Below are 27,919 nucleotides of genomic sequence, written 5' to 3'. Positions count from 1 at the left end.
GTCATGGTGTGATAGTTCATACTTTTGGGTTTGTCCTACCATTGTATATTATTAGCTGAGGCAAAGTTGGTTTTAGCTCAGGGAGTGATCCTGGGGTGGACAGAGTTTGGTTGGACTCGTGATAAAATAGGGCCAACAGGAATTAGGGCATTTTATTATTTGCATCTGGAAGTTGCAGAGGCCATCAGGTGTTTCAGGATAGTGATGTCTGTCTGTTTCTGACTTTTGGACAAGTTACTGTGTGTGGCAGGATCACTGGGCAGTTTGAATGTGATTCATCCCACGCTCACCTCCCTGGTCTCCACATCTAGACAAGGTAGTTGCTCCATGTTCTCGTACTCTTACCTAAAGTATATTGTAGCTGTCATGCGACAGACGTGGAGTGAGCATGCTTGGTGCTGTAACTTTTATTGTGTAGATCTTCTTAGAAAACTTCCATTAACATATCTTGGAGTTGTGTTCCCTTGCTTGAAAAGAGTATATAATCTAATACACCCCACAGTGCTCTTGCCAAGTGATTTGGTTTGGATGTTTGTCCCCTCCAAATGTTATGTGGAAATGTGATCCTCAATGTTGGAGGTGGGTCCTGGTGGGAGAGGCTGGATCGTGGGAGTGATCCCTCATGGATGGTTTAGCACCATCCCCTTGGTGATGGATGAGTTCTCTCGTAGTTCATGGAAGATCTGGGCGTTTAAAAGAATGTGGCATTGGCCAGGTGCGGTGGCTCACGCCTGTAATCCCAGCACTTTGGGAGGCCGAGGCAGGTGGATCACCTGAGGTCAGGAGTTTGAGAACAGCCTGACCAACATGGAGAAACCCTGTCTCTACTAAAAATACAAAAATTAGCCAGGCTTGGTGGCGCATGCTTGTAATCCTAGCTACTTAGGAGGCTGAGGCAGGAGAATCACTTAAACCTAGGAGACAGAGGTTGCAGTGAGCCAAGATTGCGCCATTGCACTCCAGCCTGGGCAAAAGAATGAAACTCTGTCTCAAAAAAAAAAAAAAAAGAATGTGGTACCTCCTTGCCTCTCTTGCTCCTGCCCTTGCCATGTAATGTGCTGGTTTCTGCTCTGCCTTTATGATGATTAGAAGTTTCCTGGGGTCTCACCAGAAGCGGAGCAGATACTGGTGCCATGCTTATACAGCCTACTGTGAGCCAGTTAAACCTCTTTTCTTTAAATTACCCAGCCTCAGGTGTTTCTTTATAGTGACACAAAATAGACTAAAACACCAAGTTAGGTGCTTGTGTCCCCTTGTTGACCAAAAAGGGACAGTTTTGTGGAAGGCCAAAAAATGGCTCTCAGATTTATAGCTGAGCTTGCCATTAGCACTGAATGTCCCTAAGTTTTTGTAGCTTTAAAATTGATTACCTTTTCTTCCTTAATTCTCAACTTTTAGCTGTTTGAAAGAACATATTATTTGAGGCTAAGGGTGTGGGAGGAAAGGCATGTGGACTAGTAGAGAAAATATATGATCAGTACCTGGAAAAAAAAATCCACAACAATATCTATTCATGAAGAATTATGTTCACATTTGACAACCACGAAAAAGGTGAATGAATAGACCAGAAATGGGTTTGCAGTGCAGCAGAGCACACAATGTACTCTGTGTCTTTTTTTTTTGTTTTTGAGATGGAGTCTCTCTCACATTTGCCCAGGCTGGAGTGCAGTGGTGCGATCTCGGCTCACTGCAACCTCTGCCTCCTGAGTTTGAGCGATTCTTCTGCATCAGCCTCCTGAGAAGCTGGGATTACAGGTGACTACCACCATGCCTGGCTAATTTTTTATATTTTTAGTAGAGTCAGGGTTTCACTATGTTGGCCAGATTGGTTTTGAACTCCTGACCTCGTGATCAGCCTACCTTGGCCTCCCAAAATGCTGGGATTACAGGTGTGAGCGACTGCTCCCGGCCCTCTGTATTTTTTTCTAGAGCCACACTCCTCTCACTTAAATGGTGTTATGCTCCAGGTATCAGCGTTTCAGTGGATTATGATGATGATGATGATGATGATGATGTTTGAGATGGAATCTTTCTCTGTTGCCCATGCTGGAGTGCACTGGCCCCATCTCGGCTCACCACAACCTCTGCCTTCCGGGTTCAAAGCAATTATCTTGCCTCAGCCTCCTGAGTAGCTGGGATTACAGGCGCCATCACCACCACCCCCAGCTAATTTTTATATTTTTAGCAGAGACTGAATTTCACCATGTTGTCCAGGCTGGTCTCGAACTCCTAACTTCAAGTGATCTGCCTGCCTTGACCTCTCAAAGTGCTGGGATTACAGGCGTGAGCCGCCATGCCTGGTCCTCATCATATTATTTTTGGTTATCACTATATCCTAGTGCAAAAACTACCACTGAAATAAGAAATAAGAAGATTTTACTGGGATACACCTAGATTTGTTTTTCAGGTACTGCATAATTTTTTGTGCAAGGTAGAGGATAATTTATGGCTCATAAAGGAAATAAACATGTCACTCCCCTGCTTAAAGCTTTTTGGGCCATTCCAGAACTTTTCACGGACTTAAAATAAAATCTCAGCGTTGTGGGCCCTCTAGACACATGCGACCTGGCCCCGTGCTGCTCACCTCAGGCCTCCCTGTTACTGACTTTAGGGCAGCCACCCTGGCCGCCCCCCAGATCGCCTCCCTAGCTTTTGTGTCTTGGTCTCAGCATGTGCTACTGTCTCTCACCTTCCCTCACCCTCCCTGCTCTTTCTGGCACTAATTCCTTTCATCCTTTAGGCCTCAGCTTCCGTTTATCTCTTCAGAGAAATCTTCCCAGACCGTACTAGCTAAAGGTGGACAGTGCCCTGTCATTTCCAGTAAATTTACTGTCATTTGTGATTTATTTAATATATTTGTGTATGTTTTGGTAAATAGTTATTTTAATACTTATAAAGCCCATTCACTTCTCAGAACACCATATGAGGGAGGTAATATTAGTATCCTCATTTTCCAGATGAGGAAATAGACACACAGAGGTAGTCATTTCCCAGGGTCACAGAGATTGGAAGTGGTTTACCTGGATTCAGATTAATCAGGATGCTAATTTGATGCTGAAATAATCATGATGCTGATTTGCCTTTCGATGTGTTGTGATCCTCCATCGAATACTGTAGCCATGGTTTTTCCCTCCACATTATCAATATGTTTTATTGGGTTTATTTAGTGCTGTGGATAGGATGTACATAAGATGTAAAATTCAGAAGACTTTTCGTTTGTTTTTTAGAGATGGGTTCTCACTCTGTCACTCAGGCTGGAGTGCAGTGATATGATCATAACTCATTGGAGCATCGACCTCCTGGCTTCAAGGGCTTCAAGGGAGCCTCCGTCCTCAGCCTCCCAAGTAGCCGGGACTATAGGTGTGCATCCCCATGACTGACTAATTTTTAAATCTTTTGTAGAAATGATTAAATTTCTAAACTTTTGTGTTGCTTAGGGTGGTTTGGAACTCCTGGGCTCAAGCGATCCACCTCCCTTGGCCTCTCAAAGCACTAGGATTACAGGGCTGAGCCACTCACCTGCCTGTAAGACCTTTTTTTTTTTTTTATAACTATTATCTTCCACATTTGCATTATTCTTCTGTGGCTAGATAACACTTAAGTTGCCAGGTAAAGGAAAGAAAAAAAAGAATAAAAGAAGATAACACTTGGTCCTCGACCCTCATCTCCCAGCTGTATCGTCCTTATCTTGCACCTTGCACCGTCTTCCTACAGAAGCCTCTTAACAAAACTGATCCACCTCCAGTAACTTCTGGAGTCACCCTCTCCAGTCAAACCATCCTACACAGAACTTTTTTTTTTTTTCTTTTTTTAGGCAGAGTCTCTTGCTCTGTTGCCCAGGCTGGAGTGCAGTGGTGCAATTACAGCTCACTGGAGCCTCAACTTAGAGCTCAAGTGATCCTCCCACCTCAACTCCCTGAGTAGCTGGGATCATAGGCCCATGCCACTGCTTCCAGCTCATTTTTTATTTTTTAAATTTTTTGTAGAAATGGGATCCTACTGTGTTACCCTGGTCATCTGCAACTGCTGAGCTCAAGTAGTCCTGCTTCAGCCTCCTAAAGTGCTGGGACTATAGGCATGAACCATGAGCCTAGACACATGGAACTTCTTAACTAAAATAGTGTTAACATCTTGTCACTGGCCAGCTCAGGGACAAATGATGACAACTGCCTGTTGCCTATGACATTTAAGTATAAACCTGAAGGCCAGCTATCAGCTCTTTCCTAAGGCCGCCCACATCAAGCTCACCTGAATTTAGCTTCTGCTACTTCCTAACATGGATTTTCAGTTCTAGCCAGGCAGGTCTAGCCACCTGCCCCAGGTGCTCATTCCTGCCCTTGTGCTGCCTTTCCTCAAACTGTTGACTCAGGATGACTGCTCTGGGGATGAGACAGGCTCCTTGCACCCAGGAAGTATACAGAAACAGTGCGATCCAGGAAGGTAAGGGAGGCCAGCGAGGCGAGTGACTGCCTGGGGCAGGGAAACCGGGGAAGGAAACTTTCAAAGTGGCCTTTTGGAACACACACACATCCACAAACCACCCCCAAACAAAAAATAGATGTGCACAAGGCAAACACATTAGCTGACATTGATCTCTTTTATCACACAATACCCATTTTAGTTTTAAATAATATTTAGTCTTTGATTATCTTCTTTTTAATTTTGCCTGTCGTTATCCTATCCTATAAATTTTAGTTTCTGAATAATAGCATGACTCCTTGAAAGCAGAGATCTATCTTCTGTTTCTCCATAACCTTTCCTGGACACTTTGCTGAGCTTAGAATAATTGTGTAATAAACATTGGTTGGTTTCATTAATAAGGTTGCAGCAGATGGCAGGTGCCTTATAGATGCACCTTTAACACCCATTGTCTTATCTACCTATTTTGAATGTAAGTTGCTTGTGGGTTTAGGATTTCATCTGTATAAGCTTAAATGTCTAATCTTTCACTGTGCTAGAATTCTGGGTCTACCTTGTGTCATTTGATGCTTTATGCTTTGATATTTTGTTTCTGTGCATACTTTATGTAACCTAAGGCATATGTTAATCTGTTTGGGTCTAGAATTTTGAAAGCATTGTCCTTTAACTTAATGAGATAAAATTAATTTAGGGAATTATCAGTCTAAATGCTGTATTATTGAAGACTAGGATGCTTATCAGCAATGACTACCCAAAATCCTAAGACTTTAAACTCAGATCTTTCCTGAATAGGAAACTGGCTTGGGTGAAGAGATTACCTAGTTCTTGGGAGTTCAACAAACCTGTTTCTGTCAGTCAGTTCCAAACCCTTGTTGGTTTTCTCCATTGCTGAACAAGTTCATAAATTCTTCTTCTCAGGAGATGGTCTTTTCTGTTTTACAAAGAAGATCAGGAATGTGAGCACCACTAGGTTTTCTCTTAGACCTCTGCTTTTACCCATCCTTCTCTCTGAAGAAGAAGACATGTACGTGGGTTACGAGGTCATTGCCTCCCAGCCACTACCCCTCCCCGTCACTCGTAGTCTTCCACGGCCCTTCCCTCCCCTCTCTGCTTGCCATGCTCAGTAAGCTCTGCCTCTGCATTTTCCTAGGTCCCCATGGCTCCTGTGCCAGTGCCCCTCTCTACCCTCTGTGTGCCTGCCCAGAGCTCTGGCTTTCCGTTGTCCACCCTGTGCTCAGTTTCGCGAGCTCCACTCCGTTCCACGTGGTGCCACCAGGATAACTTGCCCAGAATGGGTGGAGGACCAAGCCGCTTTTCTGCTCAGACAGAGCTTTCAGTGGCTCCTTAATGCGGGTCAAGCCGTGGTCCCGTCGAAGCCCTTAGTCCTTTCACAATTTGGTCCCTGTCTAAATTTTCATCCCTGTCAATTACTTTCTGTTCCCATTTTACTCTTGTAGGCGATTTGGGCAGTGTGTTGTTAAACGTTCTGCTTCTGTTCTTCCCTTCTTGGGGAGGAACTTTTATATTCGTTCTTCAGAGGCTCCGCTTAAGTTCTGTTTTGTTCACAGAACCTTTCAGAATTTGTCTGCATTTCTGTAGGACTTTGTTTCTAGCACTGTTTTGACACTTTGCACATTTTGCCCTAGCCCATTATTTCTCCAGGTGTTCCCTGAGATGTTTCAGTTTAAAAATGGCTCATGGCCAGCTGCAGTGGCTCATGCCTGTAATCCCACACTTTGGGAGGCCGAGGCAGGCGGATCACAAGGTCAGGAGTTCGAAACCAGCCTGGACAACATGGTGAAACTCCATGTCTACTAAAGATACAAAAATTAGCTGGGCGTGGTGGTGCGGGCCTCTAGTCCCAGCTACTTGGGAGTCTGAGGCAGGAGAATCTCTTGAACTCAGGAGGTAGAGGTTACAGTGAGCTAAGATTGGCCATTGCACCCCAGCTTGGTGACAGAGTGAGACTCCATCTCAAAAAAAAAACAAAAACCCTGGTTCATGACATCTACAAGATTTCATGTGTACAGGGCTTCTGTCCCCATTGCCTTTACCCATGGGGTGCCGTGGCAGATTAAAGGAACAGGGAGGAAAGGCTGCTTAGCTTGTTTTACTCCAGGCTTCCTCAGACTTATTTACCATAGAAAAACCTTTTTCGTTGCAAAATATGAACACCCAGTGCAGAATGCTTTGGAAGAATTCTGCCTTAAACTAGATGTCTTGGTGGCCTGTCTCCCGTGCAGATTGAAATCTCTTTAAAGGCAGCTACTAGGCTTGGCTCATTTTTTCTGCCCGGACCTCCTTGTAGATATTTAACATTTACTGAAGTCATATTGTATGATCAGGGATTGCTATTTCTTTGGAGTCCTGAGGTATGAATATTACAAAGAAAAGCTGGTCTGCCACATGTTGTGACCGGTGCATACGTGGTAGGTACTCCATAAATGTGGAAGAATAATAAATAAATGCCAAGTGTCTGTGAAGTGGTACAGTTAAGAAGTTGTTTTTCTCAGTTGAGCTAGTCGGGTGTGTGTGTGCCAGTAACTGTGTGTGTTTGTTTAAGTAACTCAGAAATGGGAAACTGGGCAAAAGCATCCTGGTTTTCTAGGGCTTTCCTCCAACTTTTAATCTTGTTTTAGCTTTTATATTATGCTGTAATTTAAGAAAACAACAATAAATCCAATCTTATTACAAAACATGATGCGGCCAGGTACGGTGGCTCACGCCTGTAATCCTAGCACTTTGAGAGGATGAGGCAGGTGGATCACAAGGTCAGGAGTTCAAGACCAGCCTGGCCAACATGGTGAAACCCTGTCTCTACTAAAAATACAAAAAATTAACCGGGTGTGGTGGTGTGCCTGTAATTTCAGCTACTTGGGAGACCGAGGCAGAAGAATTGCTTGAACTGGGGAGGTGGAGGTTGCAATGAGCCGAGATTGTGCCGTTGCGCTCCAGCCTGGGCAACAGAGCAAGACTCCATCTCAAAAACAAAACAAAACAAAACATGATGCTAGATAAATTAATGATAGGTGAGGATTGTATAGTATACTATTATACAAAATGTAACGTTTTAACATAAAGATTCTTATTGGACTTCGAATATCATTTAACCCACCAGTGGGATTCTCACACAGCTTTCCATGAATATGTGGCGTGTGTTAAGCTGCCCCTCTATTAAGCTGCATCACCATTTCGTGGTAATGATGCTGTGTTTGTGGAGCAGCCTTTGTTCTGAAAACCTTTTTTTTTTAAAATCGGGCATATCTGTACAGGCATGTTGTACATGCATATAAACATTTATAAGCACCAAATAACATGGGCATGAATATTCACAGTATCCCTTCTTTTAGTTCCTACATTAACTGCTTAATAGACTGAATGGAATTTAACCCTCTTTTCTCTTCCTGAAACAAGCCCATTCTGTTTCTTCACGTGGGAAGAATTTCATCCTTAGAAGAATGATTTGCATTTAGTTGTGGACTCATTCTGTTAATGACGAGGATTCTAAGAGTCTTTTGAATTTTGTTTAAATTATTATTCCCCCCCCCCTTTTTTTTTTCCTTAGGCTCCAACCAGGAATGGAGACGCCATTGGATGTTTTGTCCAGGGCAGCATCTTTGGTGCATGCTGATGACGAAAAACGTAAGTCAGAAGTTTATTATAAAATAGCTTAAGTGCTTTATTGATCCCTTGCTTCCTGCCCCATAACAAAATTACGTGCTTCTCTACCTGGTTTTCTGGCTATTTGCTGTTAACTTTGGTGGTTTTCCTTAGAGACCACAGCTTGGCATCCTCATTTGTATTTTCAAGTACCAGAATGTGTAAGTCTTTTAACTGGCATTTAACTTTGAGACACTGGTTTGTTGCTTTTTTTTGAGATGGGGTCATGCTGTGTTGCCCAGGCTGGCGTCAAACTCCTGGAGCCAACTAGTATTTAAAATGTGTAAAATATTTAAAATACCAGTTAAATACCAGTAGTCCCAGTTACTCGGGAGGCTGAGGCACGAGAATCGTTTGAACCCGGGAGGCAGAGATTGCAGTGAGCCGTGATCGCGCCACTGCATTCCAGCCTGGGCGACAGAGCCAGACTCTGTCTGCAAAAGAAAACCAGCTAGAAAAAAGTTGGGACTTCCCAGCACCAGTATCACCGATCACTGAAAGGAGTGGTTCCTCAAGCACAAGGAAGAACAGCAATCTCAAGTTATATTTCTATTCAGTACCTTCCAGGGTTACCCTAGACACAGATTACATCAATGTCTCATGAGCAGTAGAATGAGTATTTTAAGTAAATTTATCCCTTCTAGGCCATCCGATAAGTTACTATTGTGTTACTACAAAACCACCATTTTACTATTTATTTTAGTCCTAACAGTGTACTATTAAGATATTTCTTTTATTCTCCACTAGTAGACATACTTCTGAAGCTTTAATACTATCAGGTATTATAGACTCAAGTCATAATAGGTACTATTCTCTTCAAAATGCTGAAACAATAACATCCTCAAAAATGCCCAAGTTTTCAGTTCTCCAGAAACAAAGGAAAAGAGAATCATTTGGGTCACCTAGGTGAGTTGGGAAACTGATCTCAAGTAGTAGAACATTTTTCTGTTTGTAATAAGAGGCCTATTGACAAGGCTTTTTTAAAGTGTTGAGGAGAATGTTAACCTCCCCTAAAGTCTAAGAGCAATTTACAACAAAAGCTAAAATAGAATTAATGTAGGGCAGAGAAAGCTGAGTCAGGCTGAACCAGCCCAAATAAGTCTTAAGAAATCAACTGAAAGACATTGAAACCTAATGTTCAACCTTATCTATAAAGTGTATGACTTTTCACACACATAGTAATATGTAATTAATGTATTAGGTAACAAAATACAGTGCCTGGTTTTTGAGCTCTGCATACTTGAGAGTGGTACACAGAACACAAGAGTAAGAAAGTTCTCCTAAAAATGTTAATAATAATTGCAGGCATCTTTGGACTTTTTTCAAATGTAAAAAATGATCCTAAGAAGCTGAAACCATGACACAGGGATTCTAGAATTGTCCCAGTCCATCTCTAGACCAACTGGAGTCATTAGAGTCAAAAGAATGTTTGGCTAGGCATGGTAGCTCACATCTGTAATGCCAGCATTTTGGGAGGCCAAGGTGGGTGGATTGCTTGAGGCCAGGCGTTTGAGACCAGCCTGGGCAACATGATAAAACCCCATCTCTACAAAAATAGAAAAATTAGCCAGGTGAGGTGGCACGCACCTGTAATCCCAGCTACTCAGGAGGCTGAGGCAGGAGGATTACTTGAACTGAGATCACGCTACTGCACTCCAGTCTAGGTAACAGAGCAAGATCTGTCTCAAAAAACAGAAGGAGAATGTTCTTGGATAAAGTCTACAGTCTGTTCTCTGATTGTTAGAGCCTTACATGTGAATTTATTCTCATTCTGCAAAATACACCGGTGGGCTGTGTTCAACACACAAGGAAAATAAGAGTTCCTGTCTCTCTCAGCAGTATCAGTTTCTCTGAAAACAGCTCTCCCAAACCACAGGCTCCAAAGGGAGTCTTGCATCTACATCACTGAGTGCGCTTGTCCCCACTTCTATACATTTTACAGCCACAAGAGTCTGTATACAAGCATATTCATGAGTCCCATGAAGGCAGGGACTGTCCCTTCTTTATCTTTCTACGCCCCTTATACATAAGGGTTCAATCATCACTCACTAAATTGGAAACTAGGTAGGCCTCCAACTGGAACAGAATGATCAAAAGGAAAGAGAAAAAGTCTTTACTCTCCCCACTCAAAGACACAAAGGGTTACCCTGAGGTCATTATTTGTATTTTTCATTGTATAAACAGTATTTTCTTTTACTGATCCTAATTAAAGTTGGGCATTGTAAAAGAGAGAAATTCAAATTACTATCTTACATAAAAACTTCTAAACTAACCATCTTGGTGTTCAACAAAGTTTGCAAATAGCTATTGAAGTCAGCCACTTCTCCAAGGTCCTCACCGCTCCCTACAGTCTTACAGTGGCTGCTCCCTGCACTGGCGCCAGCCTGCTCCAACCCTTTCTCTCCCTTCACCCCCAAGAACTCCTGAGCTAGATCCAAGCTGGTGGTAGGACTTGACACAATGTCCTCCTAATCCTCTTCAGATCACATAGAAAAGTCACTGCATAGGTACCACATTTTAGGAGGGGTACTGCCAAGCTTGGGTAGGTGGAGAAGACAGCAGTGAGCTCAGAAGACATCTCCAACACAGGATGGTTGACAGGGCTGGAGATAGGTGCTATCCAGTGGTGGAAAGTCACATTTATTACAGGAATAAAGGAGTTTTGTTGTTGTTCAGATGAAAAGCCTTCGGTCTGAGCTGCCTCCTCTGAGCTCCAATTCCTCGGATTCCCACTTAACATTCTTGAACTGCAATTTTTTTAGTAAGGGATAATTATACCTTACCATCAGGTGGTTATATCCTCACAACAATCAAAAGCTGAATAAGTGTGAATTATATAAGAGGTTGAAAAAAACTTACTAGCTACCTCACCCAATCACTGGCACAATGATGATCTTGTAGGGGTGATGGCGGGAGGTTGGGAACACAGATGCATGGTAATATGGTTTGGTTATTTGTCTCCTCCAAATCTCATGTTAAAATGTGATCTCCAGTGTTAGAAGCAAGGCCTAGTGGGAGATGTTTAGGTCACAGGGGTGGATCCCTCATGAATGGCATAGTGATGAGTGAGTTTTGTTCTCACTCTATTAGTTCACTCAAGAGCTGGTTGTTTAAAAGAGCCGGGAACCTCTTCCTCTTTCTTGCTCCTCCTCTCACATGTGATATGCCTTCTCCCTGTCACCTTCTGCCAGGAGTAAAAGGTCTCTGAGGCCTCCCCAGAAGCCAAGCAGACACTGGTGCCATGTTTGTACAGCCTACAGCACCATGAGTCAATTAAACTTCTTTTCTTAATAAATCACCGAGTCTCAGGTATTCCTTTATAGCAGTGCAAATGGACTAACACAAATGTTAATATAGAAGACTGGGGAAAGCCCTATCAGAAGCCAACAATGTGCCAGGAGAGAGGGCAAGGCAGCCCTAACCAGGAGTCGAAAGCTCATTAGTAAACTCAATATACATAACAGCCCATGAATCCTCATAAACACTTTGTAAGTAGGTATTGTTGCTCCATGTTACCAATGAAAAAATGGAGGCTTAGAAAAGTAAAACTCTAATAGCCGGTAGAGAGGCAGACCGCAGATTTTAAGGACGTGCACTTGCTGTCTGCCAATCCATGAAGGACTAAACTGGAAGGAGCTAATCTTCGAGAACTTACAGTGTATAAAAGCTCAACCTATTTTTTTTTGTTGTTATTAATATTTTAGTGTTTAGAAAAAGAACTGTTCCTACATGAAACAGTAATTCTTACAATATTGTTTAGCAGAGTAACCTTATCTTTGAACAAGAACGTTTAAAAATAAATATACTTTTGGATGAGCAGGAAAATTGCTTTATAATTTGTGGAATAATCTTCCAATATCGTTCCTTTCACCCATCCCCCAAACTACACAAATGAACTTTTTTTCTCTCAATATTTGTTCTTTCTCAGCCATGTAAACATAATTTTCATGACTGTTTTCCATTATGACGTATACTGTACATTTCCAATGACATAAATGACCTTCGATGATTATTTCCATCTCTATTTGTCTACTGGTCAATTACTGTATCAACTAACACATGTTTATCTCAACATCTGAGACCCACAAGGAGTATCTTCACTGCAGATCACTGACAGTAACCTGCGAAGGAAAGAATGACTTACAGTTAACAGTTCAAGCTCTAGCATACAAAGTTAAAATACCAATTAAGGCAAGTTGAGGTGGCTTTTATGCCTGTAATCCCAGCACTTTGGGAGGCTGAGACTGGTGGATCACCTGAGGTCAGGAGTTCGAGACCAGCTTGGCCAACGTGGTAAAACCCCATGTCTACTAAAAATACAAAAAAAAATTAGCTGGGCATGGTGGCGGTCACCTGTAACCCCAGCTGCTTGGGAGGCTGAGGCAAGAGAATCACTTGAACCTGGGCTAATTTTTTATATTTTAGTAGAGAGAGGGTTTTACCATGTTGCCCAGTCTGGTCTCAAACTCCTGAGCTCAGGCAGTTCACCCACCTTGGCCTCCCAAAGTGCTAGGTTTATAGGAGTGAGCCACTGTGCCAGCCTCCAGCTGTTTTTTAATAGGGTAAATTGATGAAAATGGGAGGGCAAGGTACTTGATTGCAGTGTTTACAAAATGGTGGTTTGGTAATTTTTTTCTCATATCTTCTAATTTTAAGATCTAATTGCATCTGCTGACTTCCTTACTTAGATTAAAATAAATTTAAATTAAAACTTTGTTCTTGAGGGTTTTGGTGGAGGGGATAGTGCTTTTGAATGAATAAGCAGATGATCAAAAAGGCTAGATAGGGCTGGTGTGAGTGATGTGGCAAGGACAGCAGCTTTTGCAGGGGTTGCGTTTGCATCTGCTCCAAGAAATTCACTAACTCCTTGTTAGGAGGTGATCATTGAAGGTTGACTAATTGATGAAGCAAATTACCATAATTCTTTCAAGTAAGCATTCCTAAGAGCCCAAGTTTTTATTATTATGGGGACATATGACCCCATTGTATGGAATACGTTTATATTTCTAGGTTGTAGTCTATATTTGCCTTAAAAGGAGGAAAGCAAACCAGATCAGATTAATGATAACATAATATTTAGTTGCACTCGTATACTGGTTTTCTTTGATTGATTTCTTTCCTCAAGATAATGATGACTTCTGGTCGGTTTCTGCATCAGTCAAGTGAACCTCTTAACAGGGTTTGCTCTTGTACATCAGCTGGGCCCACTCTTGATTTTTCTCTCTGTCTCTCTTTTCCCTCAGCATCTAATGACTGTTTTCCATGATGACACATACTGTACATTTCCAACGACATAAATGACCTTCAATGATTATTTCCATCTCTAGTTCATTGAAGGTCATTTATGTCATTGTGGCTTTCGAATGTTGTTGACTGTGGCACATAGTTAAAAAGCATTTTAGGCTGGGCGTGGTGGTTCATGCCTGTAATGCCAGCACTTTGGTAGGCTGAGGAGGGAGGATTGCTTGAGCCCAGGAGTTTGAGACCAGCCTGGGAAAAATAGAAAGACCTCATCTCTTAAAAAAAAAAAAAAAATTAGCTGGGTGCAGTGGTGTATGCCTGTAGTTCCAGCTACTCCAGAGGCTGAGGCAGGAGGATGGCTTTAGCCCAGGAGTTGAAGGCTGCAGTGAGCTATGATTGTGCCACTGCCTTCAGGCCTGGGCCACAGAGTAAGACCCTATCTCAAAAAAGCCATTTCATATTGTGATCTTCATATACATATACTAAGGTAACCAATTCAAAAGTTTTAAGAGACAGTACTGGCTCAGGTGGTGGCTTACACCTATAATCCCAGAACTTTGGGAGACCAAGGTGAGAGGATCACTTGAGCCCAGGAGTTTGAGACCAAAATAGGCAACAAAATGAAACCACATCTCTACAAGACATTTAAAAATTAGGCAGATGTGGGTGGCACGTGCCCGGGGTCCCAGCTACTCAGGAGGCTGAGGTGGGAGGATCACCTGAGCCTGGGAGTACTAGGCTGCAGTGAGCTGTGATGGTGCCACTGTACTCCAGCTGGGGTGACAGAGCAAGACCCTACCTCTAAAATATGTTTAAAAAAAAACAGGAGACAGTGGTTACCCTTACTTTGCACAGTGCAGTTTGATGCATCTTTTCTGGTCTTTGCACTCTACTTTATTTAAATAGAAGTTGAGGCCAGGCATGGTGGCCCATGCCTGTAATCCCAGTACTATGCGGAGGCCAAGGTGGGCGGATCACGAGGTCAGGAGTTTGAGATCAGCCTGACCAGCACAATGAAACCCCGTCTCCACTAAAAATACAAAAATTAGCTGGGCATAGTGGCGCATGCTTGTAATCCCAGCTACTCATGAGGCTGAGGCAGAAGAATTGCTTGAACCCGAGAGATGGAGGTTGCAGTGAGCCAGTCATGCTGCTGCACTCCAGCCTGGGCGACAGAGTCAGACTCTGTCTCAAAAAAAAAAAAAAAAAGAAGTTGAGTCATGACTCCTTATGTTGATTTTAGGATCCACTAATGCATTGGAACCCACAGTTTGAGAAAACATGATTTGGTTTACATCACCTTCGTCAGATAAACTTACTCCTGACTCCTCTGTTGTATGTACTGGGAAGATCTGACTGCCATGTGGGCCATGAAAATCAGAGGAACCGGGAATATTCAGACATGCCAGAATAGATCAGCGTCCACAAGGCAGACTTGATTGAGGCGTGGTATAGCAAAGGGGCAGACATGCCCCAGAGCACAAGAGGGAGATAAATAGGTTTTTACCAAAAGGAGTGACCATTTTCTGGAGTACTGACTCTAAAACCCAAGAATAACATAGGGTTAAAATAGGGAGGAAGTATCTCTAATGGAATAGTTATATTTGCTTGTGATCAGAGTGCCAAGTGCTCTGGTGCCCTGGGAAGAGAACAGCATACTGATATCTTTCCTGCCCATTCCCCTTGGAGTCTTGGTGTTGAGTCTGGTTTTCCCTTAGTGAGGGAAAGAGCACTGGACTCTTGCTTTCTAGCCACTGTGTGTGCAGCTATGGGAGAATTTCATCGGGAAAGCCCAGGCAGGAAGTGCAGTTGTTGTTTTGTTGTCTGTATCTGTTTCTCTGTGTATTTCAAGGACTCCTGGTTTTGTAAAGTTGCACTTTAGAAAAGTTAGGTCTAAAATAATGCTCAATATAATATGGCCTTTGGATCCTTTTTCTGCTAACTCTTCTGTAGTGCTCATTAAGTACTTCCTTCTGTGATCATTTCTGATAATTTGGAGCCTTATCTGATCACTGCATCGGTGATTTTCATATCCTAAAATACCAGAGGGCTGTGCTGTGCATTTTCATTCGTAAGAGTGGCTCATAGTTATCTGCGATCCTCAGGGAGGAGATGGGGTACTTGTAGGCATTCTGACAAAGCCTTCCCAGATGCATCTGACATCAGGCCCCTTTCCCGACATGAGAGCTCTGGCGCTGAATCTTTAAGTGTGATTTTTCTAGTCATGGAAGCTATAGTTCTTCGGCTACCACATGTCCTTTAACCAGATTCATCAGTTGTTTGTATCTCCCCCTATTTCCTTCATCATGCACACATTCTCTCTGTCTTTCCATACATGTACTATATATATACATAGGTATATATGCATATTTGCATATAATTTTTCCTGTGATAGAGTAAGTGGGCAGTATCATGCCTCCTTACTACTAAAGAATTCAGTGTGCATTTCTTAAGAATGAGAACATTCCCTTACATGAGTACAATGTGATTATCTTTATTATGTTGCTTGAATATATAAAACATAAAAATGGGCATGACCCTTATGCTTGTAGTTTCCTTATAACTTCATAACTAGAATACATATTTATAGATTAAATATAGCCAATAAAAGCTAGCCATGGCACAATAGGTGAAGATCTGCTATGACCAAGCCTCTGTTCCACGACTGTGGCGTCTGCTGCCAGCCTGCCGGATTTGATTCTGTAACGTTACATACCTATCATGCCACTTGTTCTTAACGCAATTTTCCCACCACTTTCATCTTTCAAACACCTGTAAAACTTTTCATTATACAGATTGTGGCAAAATAATTTGACTAGTTCTTAGTGTAAATGCCTCAGTTTCATATTAGGTTTATCTCTGTCTTTTTTTTTTTTTTTGAAACGTTGTCTCACTCTTGCCCAGGCTGGAGTGCAGTGGAGTGATCTTGGCTTTCTACAACCTCTGCCTCCCAGATTCAAGTGGTTCTCCTGACTCAGCCTCCCCAGTAGCTGGGATTACAGGCACCTGCCACCACACCCAGCTAATTTTTGTGTTTTTTAGTAGAGGCAGGGTTTCACCGTGTTGGCCAGGCTGGTCTCGAACTCTTGACCTCAAATGATCCACCTGCCTTGGCCTCCCAAAGTGCTGGGATTATAGGTGTGAGCCACTGTGCCTGACCCCTTTTTTTCATTAGATTAAAAAAAAATACAAATACAGTCACTGAAATCATACGGCAATACTTGGTGACATGATAGCCATCTGATTCAGAGGATGCTTATGTCAAATTTTAAAAAAGATTCTCCATGAAATAATGAAAGTAAAAATTTCTCACGAACTCCTGAGTGTTTGTCTGGGGACCTCAAATTAAGGATTATAGTATCATCTCATTCAGTTCTCAGAACACCCTTATTAAGTAGATATTATAATTGGTCCCATTTTATAGATAAGGAAACTGAGGTTGATAGAGCTTCTGTAATTTGTCCACAAACACTTAGCTGGTAGTGTCAGTGATGAGAATTGTGCTGAAGCAACCTGACTATGAAGCCTAAGCCCGTAATTCTCTGCTGTCTGCCCAGAGGATGGGCAAGACTTTTCTGGTGATTAAAAAAAATAAATAATCAAACTCCTGTATACTACCTCCACTAATATATTAGTAAAGACATTTTCATTTGGAAAAGGCTTCCTAGCCAATGAAATGGCATTTCCAAAATATTAACTAGCTGTAACCAGCCGTACATTCAGGATGTGTGGTAGCACATGCTGGGGGACTGTTCTTAATCCCCCATTCATGGCTCTGCCCTCTTGTGTGTGCCATGGCTCAGGTGCATGCTGCCACAGGACTCACCTTCATATGTGTGGAGTTTTCTTTCCCAGTGAGTATCTCAGCTAACTCAAGGAAAGGAAGCTGGTTCAGGTGATAAGGGCTGCTTCACCAGGTAATGAGATCCCACTTTGCCAAAGTGTTTAACTAGAGACAAGATAACCATCGTTCAGAGGCAACATCGAAGGGATTGTCATGGAGATGGGGGAGGCCAGGCTTGAAGGGTGGCCTAAGGTGCTATGAGTCTATATCATACCCTTGCCTGTTGAGGGTGAGAATCTTGTTCCCTTCTGCTTTGTATTCCAAGTGTCTACCATTTGGTGCATATGGTGGGCATTCAGTAAACATTTATTGGTAATGAAGTAAGTACTGGAGTGAAAGACTCATCTCTAAGGAATTAATTTATTAAACACTAGCAGCCAGGCACCATGGCTCACGCCTGTAATCTCAGCACTTTGGGAGGCTGAGGCAGGCAGATCATAAGGTCAGGAGTTCAAGACCAGCCTGACCAACATGGTGAAACCCCGTCTCTACTAAAAATACAAAATTAGCTGGACGTGGTGGTGCGTGCCTATAATCTCAGCTACTCAGGAGGCTGAGGCAGGAGAATCGCTTGAACCCGGGAGGTAGAAGATACAGTGTGCAGTGAGCCAAGATCGTGCCACTGTACTCCAGCCTGGGTGACAGAGCAAGACTCCATCCCAAAAACAAAAAAAACAAAAAAACATGAATAGAAATGACTTATAATGATCACTGTTACTACTAACAATATACAGATTCCGAGGAATACTAATTCTATTTGATAATACTTTGTAGTTTATAAAACATTTTCATTTTTTTCTTTTCTTTTTTTTTTGAGACAGGGTCTTGCTCTGTTGCCAGGCTGTAGCGTAGTGGCACGATCTCGGCTCACTGCAACCTCTGCCCCTCTGGGTTCAAGTGATCCTCCCACCTCAGCCTCCTGAGTAGCTGTGACCACAGGTGCACACCACCACACCCAGCTAATTTTTTGTATTTTTGGTAGATAGAGGGTCTTGCTATGTCACCCAGGTTGGTCTCGAACTCCTGAGCTCAAGCAATCCGCCCGCCTCAGCCTCCCAAAGTGCTGGAATTACAAGAGTGAGCCCTTGCGCCCGGCCTAATTTCATTTACTTCTTATAGCAAGTGCCTTTGCAATAGGCTGGGTGGGGGAGGTATCAGAGAAAAAATTAAGAGAAGAAAAATTAGGAGAAGTTGGATGCCTACTTCAGGATTAAAGTAACCCCCCACCCCCCAACACACAAAACCAAACAACCCAAACAAACCTCTGTCTTCTTTCCTTCTTTGGTGCTGGGGCACTGAATTGTGTATTGCTGCTATGATCATCAGAACATTAATTCCCAGGTGAGTGTCAGCAGCTGTGGACAGTGCAGAGTGCTTCAGGCACCATAGGGGAGCACACTCCTCCTCTGACTGTCCTATGTTCCTAAGCTCCCCTTGGTTTTAAAATAAACACTGATGTTACTGTCCTTTCCAAGGTTGGAGCTTTCAGTTACTTCCCTTTTGTGAACAATGGCATCAAAAATATCATCTCCCAGTAGTCTGTTTAATTCAAAAAGCTTCATAAAACATCAGGTAGGTTAGTGTTAGGTGCTTATTTAGGACATTCTCTAGATGTGGGCATCCAGGGCTAGACATCTGGCATTTAATCAGAAGGACTGCTCTCCAGAGACAGCTACTGCCAGTGTCTCTGCTATTTTTATAGTTTTATATCAGATCAAATTAGCATAATAAATGTTAGAAATGGATATCCACTGGTGAAAATAACATGCCTTGTTAATTAGCATAATGGATGCTGAAAATACATTCTTCCACTGAAGAGCTCTTTAGACACTTGAGGAGGGTGACTTTAAATGAATGTTTCACAATCCTTAGAGATCTGTATTTTCCTTTAATACACATAAAAGTGTTATGGATATTAATGTCATGTGAAATTCAGTTTAACATATCAGAGTCAAGAATTTTTGGATGAAGTGCTTCTTTCTTTTTTTTCTTCATCTGATGCACTTCTCCCTCCCCATCATCTCTTTTCTCTGCATCTTGAGTGTCACTGCCCCAGTCAGTATCTGGTATGAACATCTCCAGCACTATCGACCATCCTGTGTTGGAGGTGTCTTCTGAGCTCATTGCTGTCTTCTTCACCTACACAGGCTTGGCAGTGCCCCTCCTAGAATGTGGTACCTAAGTAATGACTTTTCTATGTGATCTGATGAGGATTAGAAGGACATTGTGCCTGGCACTATGTCTGGCTTGGATCTGGCTCAGAAATTCTTTGGGGTGAAGGGAGAGAAGGGGGTGGGGTGGGCTGGTGCCAGGGTAGGGAGCAGCCACTGTAAGACTGCAGGGAGCAGTGAAGACAGAAGGCCTGTAACTGCTTTCCAAGGGGTAGCCACCACTCAGCTCCGGCCACTGTTGTCTGTGAGCTGATTATGCCTGTCATTTCCAGGCATCACGTTGGGAGCTTGAAATCAGCCATGATGGGAGTATTTACACTATGGCAAATGCTGTACAGGTCAGGGGCTTTTGTTTTTTCTCTATAGAGAGCCAGTTAACATTTACCAGCACACCAGTGGCTCCAGCTGATGTGTTTCCCATAGGAATGTGGGGCTGAATTTGTCAACTTTTGTGATTACTCAAGACAAATTGGAAATCTGGATTTTTATGTAAGACTTCCAGATTTTTTTTTTTTTTTTTTTTTTTTTGAGACGGAGTTTCGCTCTTGTTGCCCAGGCTGGAGTGCAATGGCGCGATCTCGGCTCATCGCAACCTCCGCCTCCTGGGTTCAGGCAATTCTCCTGCCTCAGCCTCCTGAGTAGCTGGGATTACAGGCACGCGCCACCATGCCCAGCTAATTTTTTGTATTTTTAGTAGAGACGGGGTTTCACCATGTTGACCAGGATGGTCTCGATCTCTTGACCTCGTGATCCACCCGCCTCGGCCTCCCAAAGTGCTGGGATTACAGGCGTGAGCCACCGCGCCCGGCCCGACTTCCAGATTTTTAAAATTCCATGTGAGTGAGACAATAGTCCTCTTGCCAGGACTGGTCAGGTAAGTATCTATCTAGTATGTACTTTTTGGTCTAGTCTCAATGCTTGTATTAGTAAAACCTAAAATAACAGTAGATTAAAAAAAAATAACCTCTATCAGCTACTCTCCCTCCCTCACTATACTTGTGAATTACTGTAGCAATTCTGTAATAGCTGAAAAGGTGGGATATAACATGACACCATCTTCTACATCTGTCATTATATCGGTATGGAAATTAATTTAGATATATGTGTAGTTTTTTTCCCATTTAGATTTTCTGTTGTTAAAAGACAAAGGCCACATATTTTCTTTATATTCTTTTGATTTCTTAAAGACTTATGTTATACATTTATGAAATACTTGTTGACTTGGCATCTGATAGGCATGTAATATATAGAAGCAATAGATTTGGGGTTTATAGTTTTATAGAAACCAAATCAAGCTTGAAAAATCAAACTTACATCCTTAGTGGCTTTAGATTTATTGTAACTGCCTTTTTATTGGATCAAACTGTTGATTCCTTGTAAATGAAATGAATAAATCTTTATATTTGAAATCTGGTGAAGTACCATTTGTACTTCTAGGACTGCCTGTTTCTTCAAACCTTACATATATGTGTTTTTTTCTCTCTTTGGAAAATGTTGCTTAAATGTCTTTTCTTTTGTGGACCTTACCTTGTTTAACTAGATGGCAGTTGCTTTTAAAATGAATTCAAGAGGCCAAAAGTCTGTTCTGTTCACTAGCAAGCAGGGTTAAGAGGAATATTTTTTCAGTTCTCTAGCAAAGTACCAGTTTAGGGTGCTTTGAATAAAGCATTTTAAGTTAGAAAAAAAATAGGATGCCAGGCGCGACAGCTCACACCTGTAATCCCAGCACTTTGGGAGGCCGAGGCGGGTGGATCACGAGGTCAAGAGATCAAGACCATCCCGGCCTACATGATGAAACCCTGTCTCTACTAAAAATACAAAAATTAGCTGGACGTGGTGGTGGATGCCTGTAATCCCAGCTACTTGGGAGGCTGAGGTAGGAGAATCACTTGAACCCGGGAGGTGGAGGTTGCAGTGAGCCAAGATTGTGCCACTGCACTGCAGCCTGGCAACAGGGAGAGACTGTGTCTCAAAAAGAAAAAAATACTCAGGTGGACAAACTGGATTTTTAGAGTAAAATGGCAGACTGAACATATGCATTCGTCTTCCCTCTTGTCAAAAACCTTTTAAAATAACAAAAGGTAAATACTTTAAAACATCTGCAACAGTACTGGAAAATTTGAAAGGATGCCTACCTCTAGTAAACTAAAAGTTATGAAGAATTCTTGAAAGATTGAAAACAGATGGGATTATATTGACAAGAGGAAAACAAAAACAAAACAATTGTAACTCAAAACACAGGTGCAAAAGAAAAGGGGGAATTTAAAGCTGAGTTTACAGTGACCAACAACCACCAACAGGAAGGGGCCCTAGAGTAACATTTAGGAAATCAAAGCATTACATTTACACAATGGTCTCTGATTAAAAACTGAGAACTGTGTCTGGGGAGTGATCCTTGGGGGCCTGAGAGAGAAGCTGAGCAGAGCTTCAGATACCTGTGGGCTCCAGCAGTAATAAGGGTCCTGGGAAGGAAATGTGGGCTGTCTAGCAGGCAGTGTCTGTGAATGTCCTTCACCACTGGAGAAGAGACTGTTTGGCAGGTTTGGTGTTTGTCTGCCACTCTGCCTCCCTACTGTTCACTTGTATACCTTAAAGCAAAGCCCATCACTGGACACTTTCTGTCCTCTTAAACAGAGCCTGCAGGTAGCTGGCCTTCCCCAGGAGAGCATTAATACCAGACAGGAAGCCTGCAGTGGTGTCCCCTGTTGATTGGCCCAGTCTTTTATTCCAAAGTGTGAACGCACATCAAAGGATCACCAGACATTTGAGGAGAATAAATAGTATGAAGGAAAAGGCCCAGAATAAGCAGACTTTGGGGAACGTAACAGAAAGCTAAAAACACGTTAGTCGGTATCTTCAAAGAGATTTGAGCTACTGTATAATAAATCTAAGTAACCTGTTGTGAAAAAAGATCATTTAGAACAACAAAGTTCAGGGACATTAAAAATGTGATGATTGAACTTAAAAGGTTAATTAGGTCAGCTTGAGAAGCAAATGGAGAGAATTAAAGACAAAATTAGTGATCTGGAAGACAGGCGGCAAAACATTGCAGAACAGAGATCAAAAAGTCAGATGGAAAGTAGGACAAGGAAAGGAACAGGCATGTTAACTCATGTTAACAGAGTCTTAACATGCATCAGATGCATGTTCTGGTGGGCTGAGGCCAAGAAATACTGAGAAAAGATGCATTTATTAGAAAATTGAGAAGTAAATGAGCCAAATGAATACCCTCCACTGCAACAAGACAAACCCAAAACAGAAAGAAAACTTTTTTCCTCTGTTTTCAGTTAAGAACATTTTTTCACTGTGCTGAAATGTTGTATTTTTTGACCAGTATCTCAATCCTTCCAAAAGAAAAAAAATTGATTTCTACTTTTACCTTTTTTTTTTTTTTTTGAGACTGAGTCTCAGGCAGTCCCCAGGCTAGAGTGCAGTGAATGGCATGATCTCGGCTCACTGGAACCTCTGGCTTCCGGGTTCAAGTGATTCTGCTGCCTCAGCCTCCTGAGTAACTGGGATTACAGGCATCCACCATCATGCCCAGCTAATTTTTGTATTTTTGTAGGGATGAAGTTTCACCATATTGACCAGGCTGGTCTTGAACCCCTGACCTCAGGTGATCTGCCTGCCTTGGCTTCCCAAAGTGCTGGGATTACAAGTGTGAGCCACTGCACCTGGCCTACTTTTATTTATAAAGGAAAATCAATAAACCTAAAAAATACAACCAAAAACTGTTTTCTAAAATAAAACAGTAAAACCTTTGGTGGATTCATTAAGAAAAAGAAGAAAATATGTAATTACAGAACATCAAAAACAAGAAAAGGGACATTACTGTGTATATAGATGAGATTACTATGCAAATATATGCACATGTAACCAAAAAATGGAAAATATAGAATAATTCTGTCTAAATCAGGAAGAAGTTGAAAACCTTAAATTGGTCAATAATTATGGTAAAAAATTAATAAGTAGTCAGAGATGTAAGGCCCATGTGGTTTTATAGGTGAATTTTACCAACTGTTCAAGAAACAGATTTACCTATGTTATGTGACTATTTTATAGTATAGAGCACTTTCTAATTCCTTCTGTGAGGTTAATATAACATGATAGTAAAGCCAAATAAAACAAAAGTATATGAATATAAAATCAAGTACATAGATATGAGAGTACAAAATTAAATTAAAAAATTTCAGGCTGGTTATATATTGAAAAAGTAACATATCCCATGTCCAAGTAAGTCATTTGCATTCCATGAATGCAAGGATGATTCAATAATAGTAACTTTTTAAATGTAAATTATATTACTTTAATAGATTAAAGGAAAAAATTCATATAATATTCATGATGGATGTCTAAAAAAGTATTTCATGAAATTCAGCACCTATTGGTGATAAAAACTCTTAGTAAGATGTAAATCAAAAGAAACTGTCTTTAATTGATAAAATAAATCTTCTAGAAACTTACAATGAATATGTCTAATGGTGAAACAGATTAAGTTAGGAGCAAGACACAACTCAAGTAGCATTGAACTTAAGGTTCTACCTAGTGATTTTTCTTAAAGATATATAAAAACTGAAAAGATACAGGAAAAGCTATAATTTTCAGATGTCATAATAGTTTACCAGAAAATCATAACAATAAATTGGGGAAAAACTTCCTAGGAATAATAAGAGACTTAAGTAAGGCAGCTGGTTATAACAGTGATATATAAAAATCAATATTATCTCTGTTCACTTGCAATAACTGGTTAGAAATTATCTCAAAAATCTCAGGGCCAGGTGCAGTGCCTCACGCTTGTAATCCCAGCACTGTAGGAGGCTGAGGTGGGGAGGATTGCTTGAAGCTAGGCGTTTGAGACCAGCCTCATTAACATAGCAATACCCACATCTCTTAAAAAAAAAAAAAAAATCTTATTCACACATCAACCATAGACTTCAATTATTCAGGGAAATATCTAATAAGAGACATGTCATGACCTTTGTGAATAAATTATAAAACTACTGAAACAGAAATATGGCATGTATTTTCTTTTATTCAGATATAAAGGTGATCTGAATAAAAGGAAATACTATATTTCTACATAGGAAAATTCAGTAAAAGATGTCAGTTACATTCAGTTAATCTATACATTGAATATATCCTAATTGGAATATCAAAAGTAACATTTTTAATTGATAAACTGATTCTGAAATTTATCTGAAAAATTATGAAAGAAAAGAGGTGGAGAGGGCAGGGAGTTGCTTGCTCATTTTAATATCAGACATTAAAACACTTTATAAATTTTATCACTATGAAGTGGTTGGAATGGGATAATACTGACATAGAGATAATTATAGCAGTTTTCTTAAACTTTCTGAGGTACAAAGCCATAGTAACAAATTTATTTTACAACTCAGCCAACACACACGTACTTATATATAAACAAATTTCATGGGGTACTTTTTTACTATCTTAGAAGTATTCTATTGTTTTCTCTCCTATTCTGCTTCATTAGAAGATAACAACAATGGTAGTTATGATCCATTCAGCTGATTTTAGGAACCACCAATGGATTGTGCCTTATTGCTTGAAAAATGCTGAGATAGAATAAATGAAACAGAATGGAGCTCAGAAACACGCACATGAGATACTGGAATTTATATATCATAGGGACAAAATTTAAAATCCATGGAGGAAGAATGAATGATTAAAAAATTGTTTTTAAAGCCGGGCACAGTGGCTCACACCTGTAATCCCAGCACTTGGGGAGGCCGAGGCGGGCGGATCACAACGTCAGGAGTTCAAGACCAGACTGGCCAACATGGTGAAACCCCGTCTCTACTGAAAAATATAAAAATTAGCTGGGTGTGGTGGCTCATGCCTGTAATCCCAGCTACTTGGGAGAATTGCTTGAACCGAGACCCAGGAGGCAGAGGTTGCAGTGAGCCAAGATTGCGCCACTGCACTCCAGCCAGGGCTACAGAGTGAGACTCCATTTCAAAAAAAAAAAAAATTTATTGTGATGAATACATGTAACATGAAATTTGCCATCTTGTCCATTTTAAGTGTACAGTTGACTGGTATTAAATACATGTGATGGGCAACCATCACTGCCACCCATCTCCATAACTCTTTTCATTGTGTAAAACTGAAACTCTATATTCCTTGAACATTTAACGCCCCATTTCCCCACGTACCAGCCCATGGCAACCAATGTTCCACTCTCTCTAGAAATTTGACTATTCTAGGTACCTCATACGTGTGGAAACATATGGTATTTGACTTTTCATGACTGACTTATTTCAGTTAGCATCATATCCTCAAGGTTCATCCATGTTGTAGCATGTATCAGAATTCCCTTCTTTTTTAAGATGACATAATATTCCATTGTATGTGTAGGCCACTGTTCATTCATCTGTGAATGGACAGATCAACAGACCCAAATGAATAATGCTGCTATGAACATGAGTGTGCAAATATTTTTTTTTGAGAGCCTGCTTTTAATTGTTTTCAGTATATACCCAGAAGCAGAGCTGCTGGATCATATGGAAATTCTTTTTTTAATTTTTTGAGGAACTGCTGTACTGGTTTCCATAGAGACTGGACCATTTTGCATTCCCAAACACAAGTGTTCCAGTTTCTCCACATCCTCGCCAACGTTTGTTACTTTTTTAAATAGCAGCCACCCTAGTTAGTGTCAGATGGTATCTCGTTGTTTTGATTTGTATTTGCCTGATGATTAATGATATTCAGCATCTTTTCATGTGCCTGTTGTCTATTTGTATATCTAATTTGGAAAAATGAGTGTTCAAGTCCTTTGCCCATTTAAAAAAACTTTTTTTTTGAGATGGAGTCTCGCTCTGTCACCCAAGGTACAGTGCAGCGGTGCAATGATAGCTCAACACAGCCTTGACCTCCTGCTTTGCCCATTTTTGAGTTTAGTTATTTGTGTTTCTGTTGTTGAGTTGTAATATTTCTTTATTCTGAATACTAGACTCTCAGATGAATGATTTGCAAATATTTTCCCCCATTTTATAGACTGTCTTTTCACATATAGATTGTCTTTTCACATTACTGGGTATATACCCAAAGGAATATAAATCATTTTACCATAAAGATGTGAATGTTCATTGAAGCTCTATTCACAATAGCAAAGGCTTGAAATCAGCCTAACTGTTCATCAGTAACAGATTGCATAAAGAAAATGTGGTATACTATGCAGCCACAAAAAAGAACAAGATCATGTCTTTTGTGGGACCATGGATGGAGCTGGAAGCTATCATCCTTAGTAAACTAATGCAGGAACAAAAAACCAAATACCTCATGTTCTCACGTACAAGTGGGAGCAAAATGAAGAGAACTCATGACACAAAGAGGTTAACAACAGACACTGGGGTCTACGTGAGGTTGGAGGGTGGGTAGAAGGAGAGGAACAGAAAAAATAACTATTGAGTACTTGGCTGAGTGACAAAATAGTCTGTACTACAAACCTCTGTGACACAAGTTTACCTGTAGAACAGACTTGCACATTTATTCCTAAACCTAAAATAAAGTTTAAAAAAATCTCAAAAAGCAAACAGAAAAGAAAACCAAAAGGAATTACAAATGAAAATAGAAATTTTACTTTTCTGTTTACACACATACACACACACACACACACGTGCGCGCACACACACAGAAAAAAGTTGAAACAGTTGGCCAATTATTTGGAAGAAAGTTATGATTGGGGCCAGGTGTGGTGGCTCACGCCTGTAATTCCAGCACTTTCAGAGGCCAAGGTGGTCCAGTGGCTTGAGCTCAGGAGTTCGAGTTCAGCCTGGGGAACGTGGCAAAACCCTGTCTCTACAAAAAATAAAAAAATTAGCTGGGCATGGTGGTGCATGCCTATGGTCCCAGCTACTTGGGAGGCCAAGGTGGGAGGATTGCTTGAGCCTGGGAGTTCAAGGTTGCAGTGAGCCATGATCATGCTACTGCACTCCAGCCTGGGTGACAGAGTGAGACCCTCTCTTTAAAAAAAAAAAAAGATTTTTACCTCATGCTGAATTTGTTAGCATAAATAATAAATTTCCATCCCCAAATCTAACCAAAATAAATTTCATATGGATTAAATAACTTAACCATATATTTAAAAGCTTATATTCTTCATACAGATTTGTAATAACAAACTTGTGCTAAGGAAGTTCTTTTTTTTTTTTTGAGACAGCGTCTCACTCATTCTCACTCAGACTGGAGCCCAGGGGCATGATCTCAGCTGACTGCAACCTCCGCCTCCTAGGTTTAAGCAATTGTCCTGCCTCAGCCTCCCGAGTAGCTGTGACTATAGGTGTGCACCATCAGGCCTGGCTAAGTTTTGAATTTTTAGTAGAGACAGGGTTTCACTGTGTTGTCCAGGCTGGTCTCAAATGCCTGACCTCAAGTGATCCACCTGCCTTGGCCTCCCAAAGTTCTGGGATTACGGGTGTGAGCCATCATGCCTGGCTGGGAATTCCTTAATTAAGACTAATACCCAAAGTTAAAAAGTAAAAGCTTTAGAATATATAGAATTTAAAATTTTCTATTATGGGATACCATAATCAAAGGTAAGAGTTGAGCTGTTTTTACAAGG

At 41.2% G+C, this 27,919-nt stretch overlaps 1 protein-coding gene across 3 annotated transcripts in view; it reads left to right on the top strand.

Annotated features, from left to right (window-relative positions):
• Positions 1–27,919, top strand: part of VGLL4 (vestigial like family member 4) — a 164,059-nt gene that overhangs the window by 9,675 nt on the left and 126,465 nt on the right. For 2 of the 3 annotated variants that reach the window (XM_012472137.2, XM_012472143.2), the window contains exon 2: positions 7,985–8,061. In XM_012472137.2, coding sequence (XP_012327560.1) covers positions 7,998–8,061 — 64 coding nt within the window. In that variant the 5' untranslated portion in view covers positions 7,985–7,997. Of the gene's footprint in view, positions 1–1,700; positions 1,756–7,984; positions 8,062–27,919 lie in introns of those variants that run through there. The other variant, XM_064362033.1, reaches the window with a different exon arrangement.

Source organism: Aotus nancymaae, unplaced genomic scaffold (genome assembly GCF_030222135.1).
Source record: "Aotus nancymaae isolate 86718 unplaced genomic scaffold, 86718_ANA_hifiasm-v0.15.2.pri h1tg000046l, whole genome shotgun sequence".
NCBI classification, from domain to species: domain Eukaryota; kingdom Metazoa; phylum Chordata; class Mammalia; order Primates; family Aotidae; genus Aotus; species Aotus nancymaae.
The sequence above is the reverse complement of the archived record's forward strand: the minus strand, read 5'-3'. Positions and strand labels throughout refer to the sequence as shown.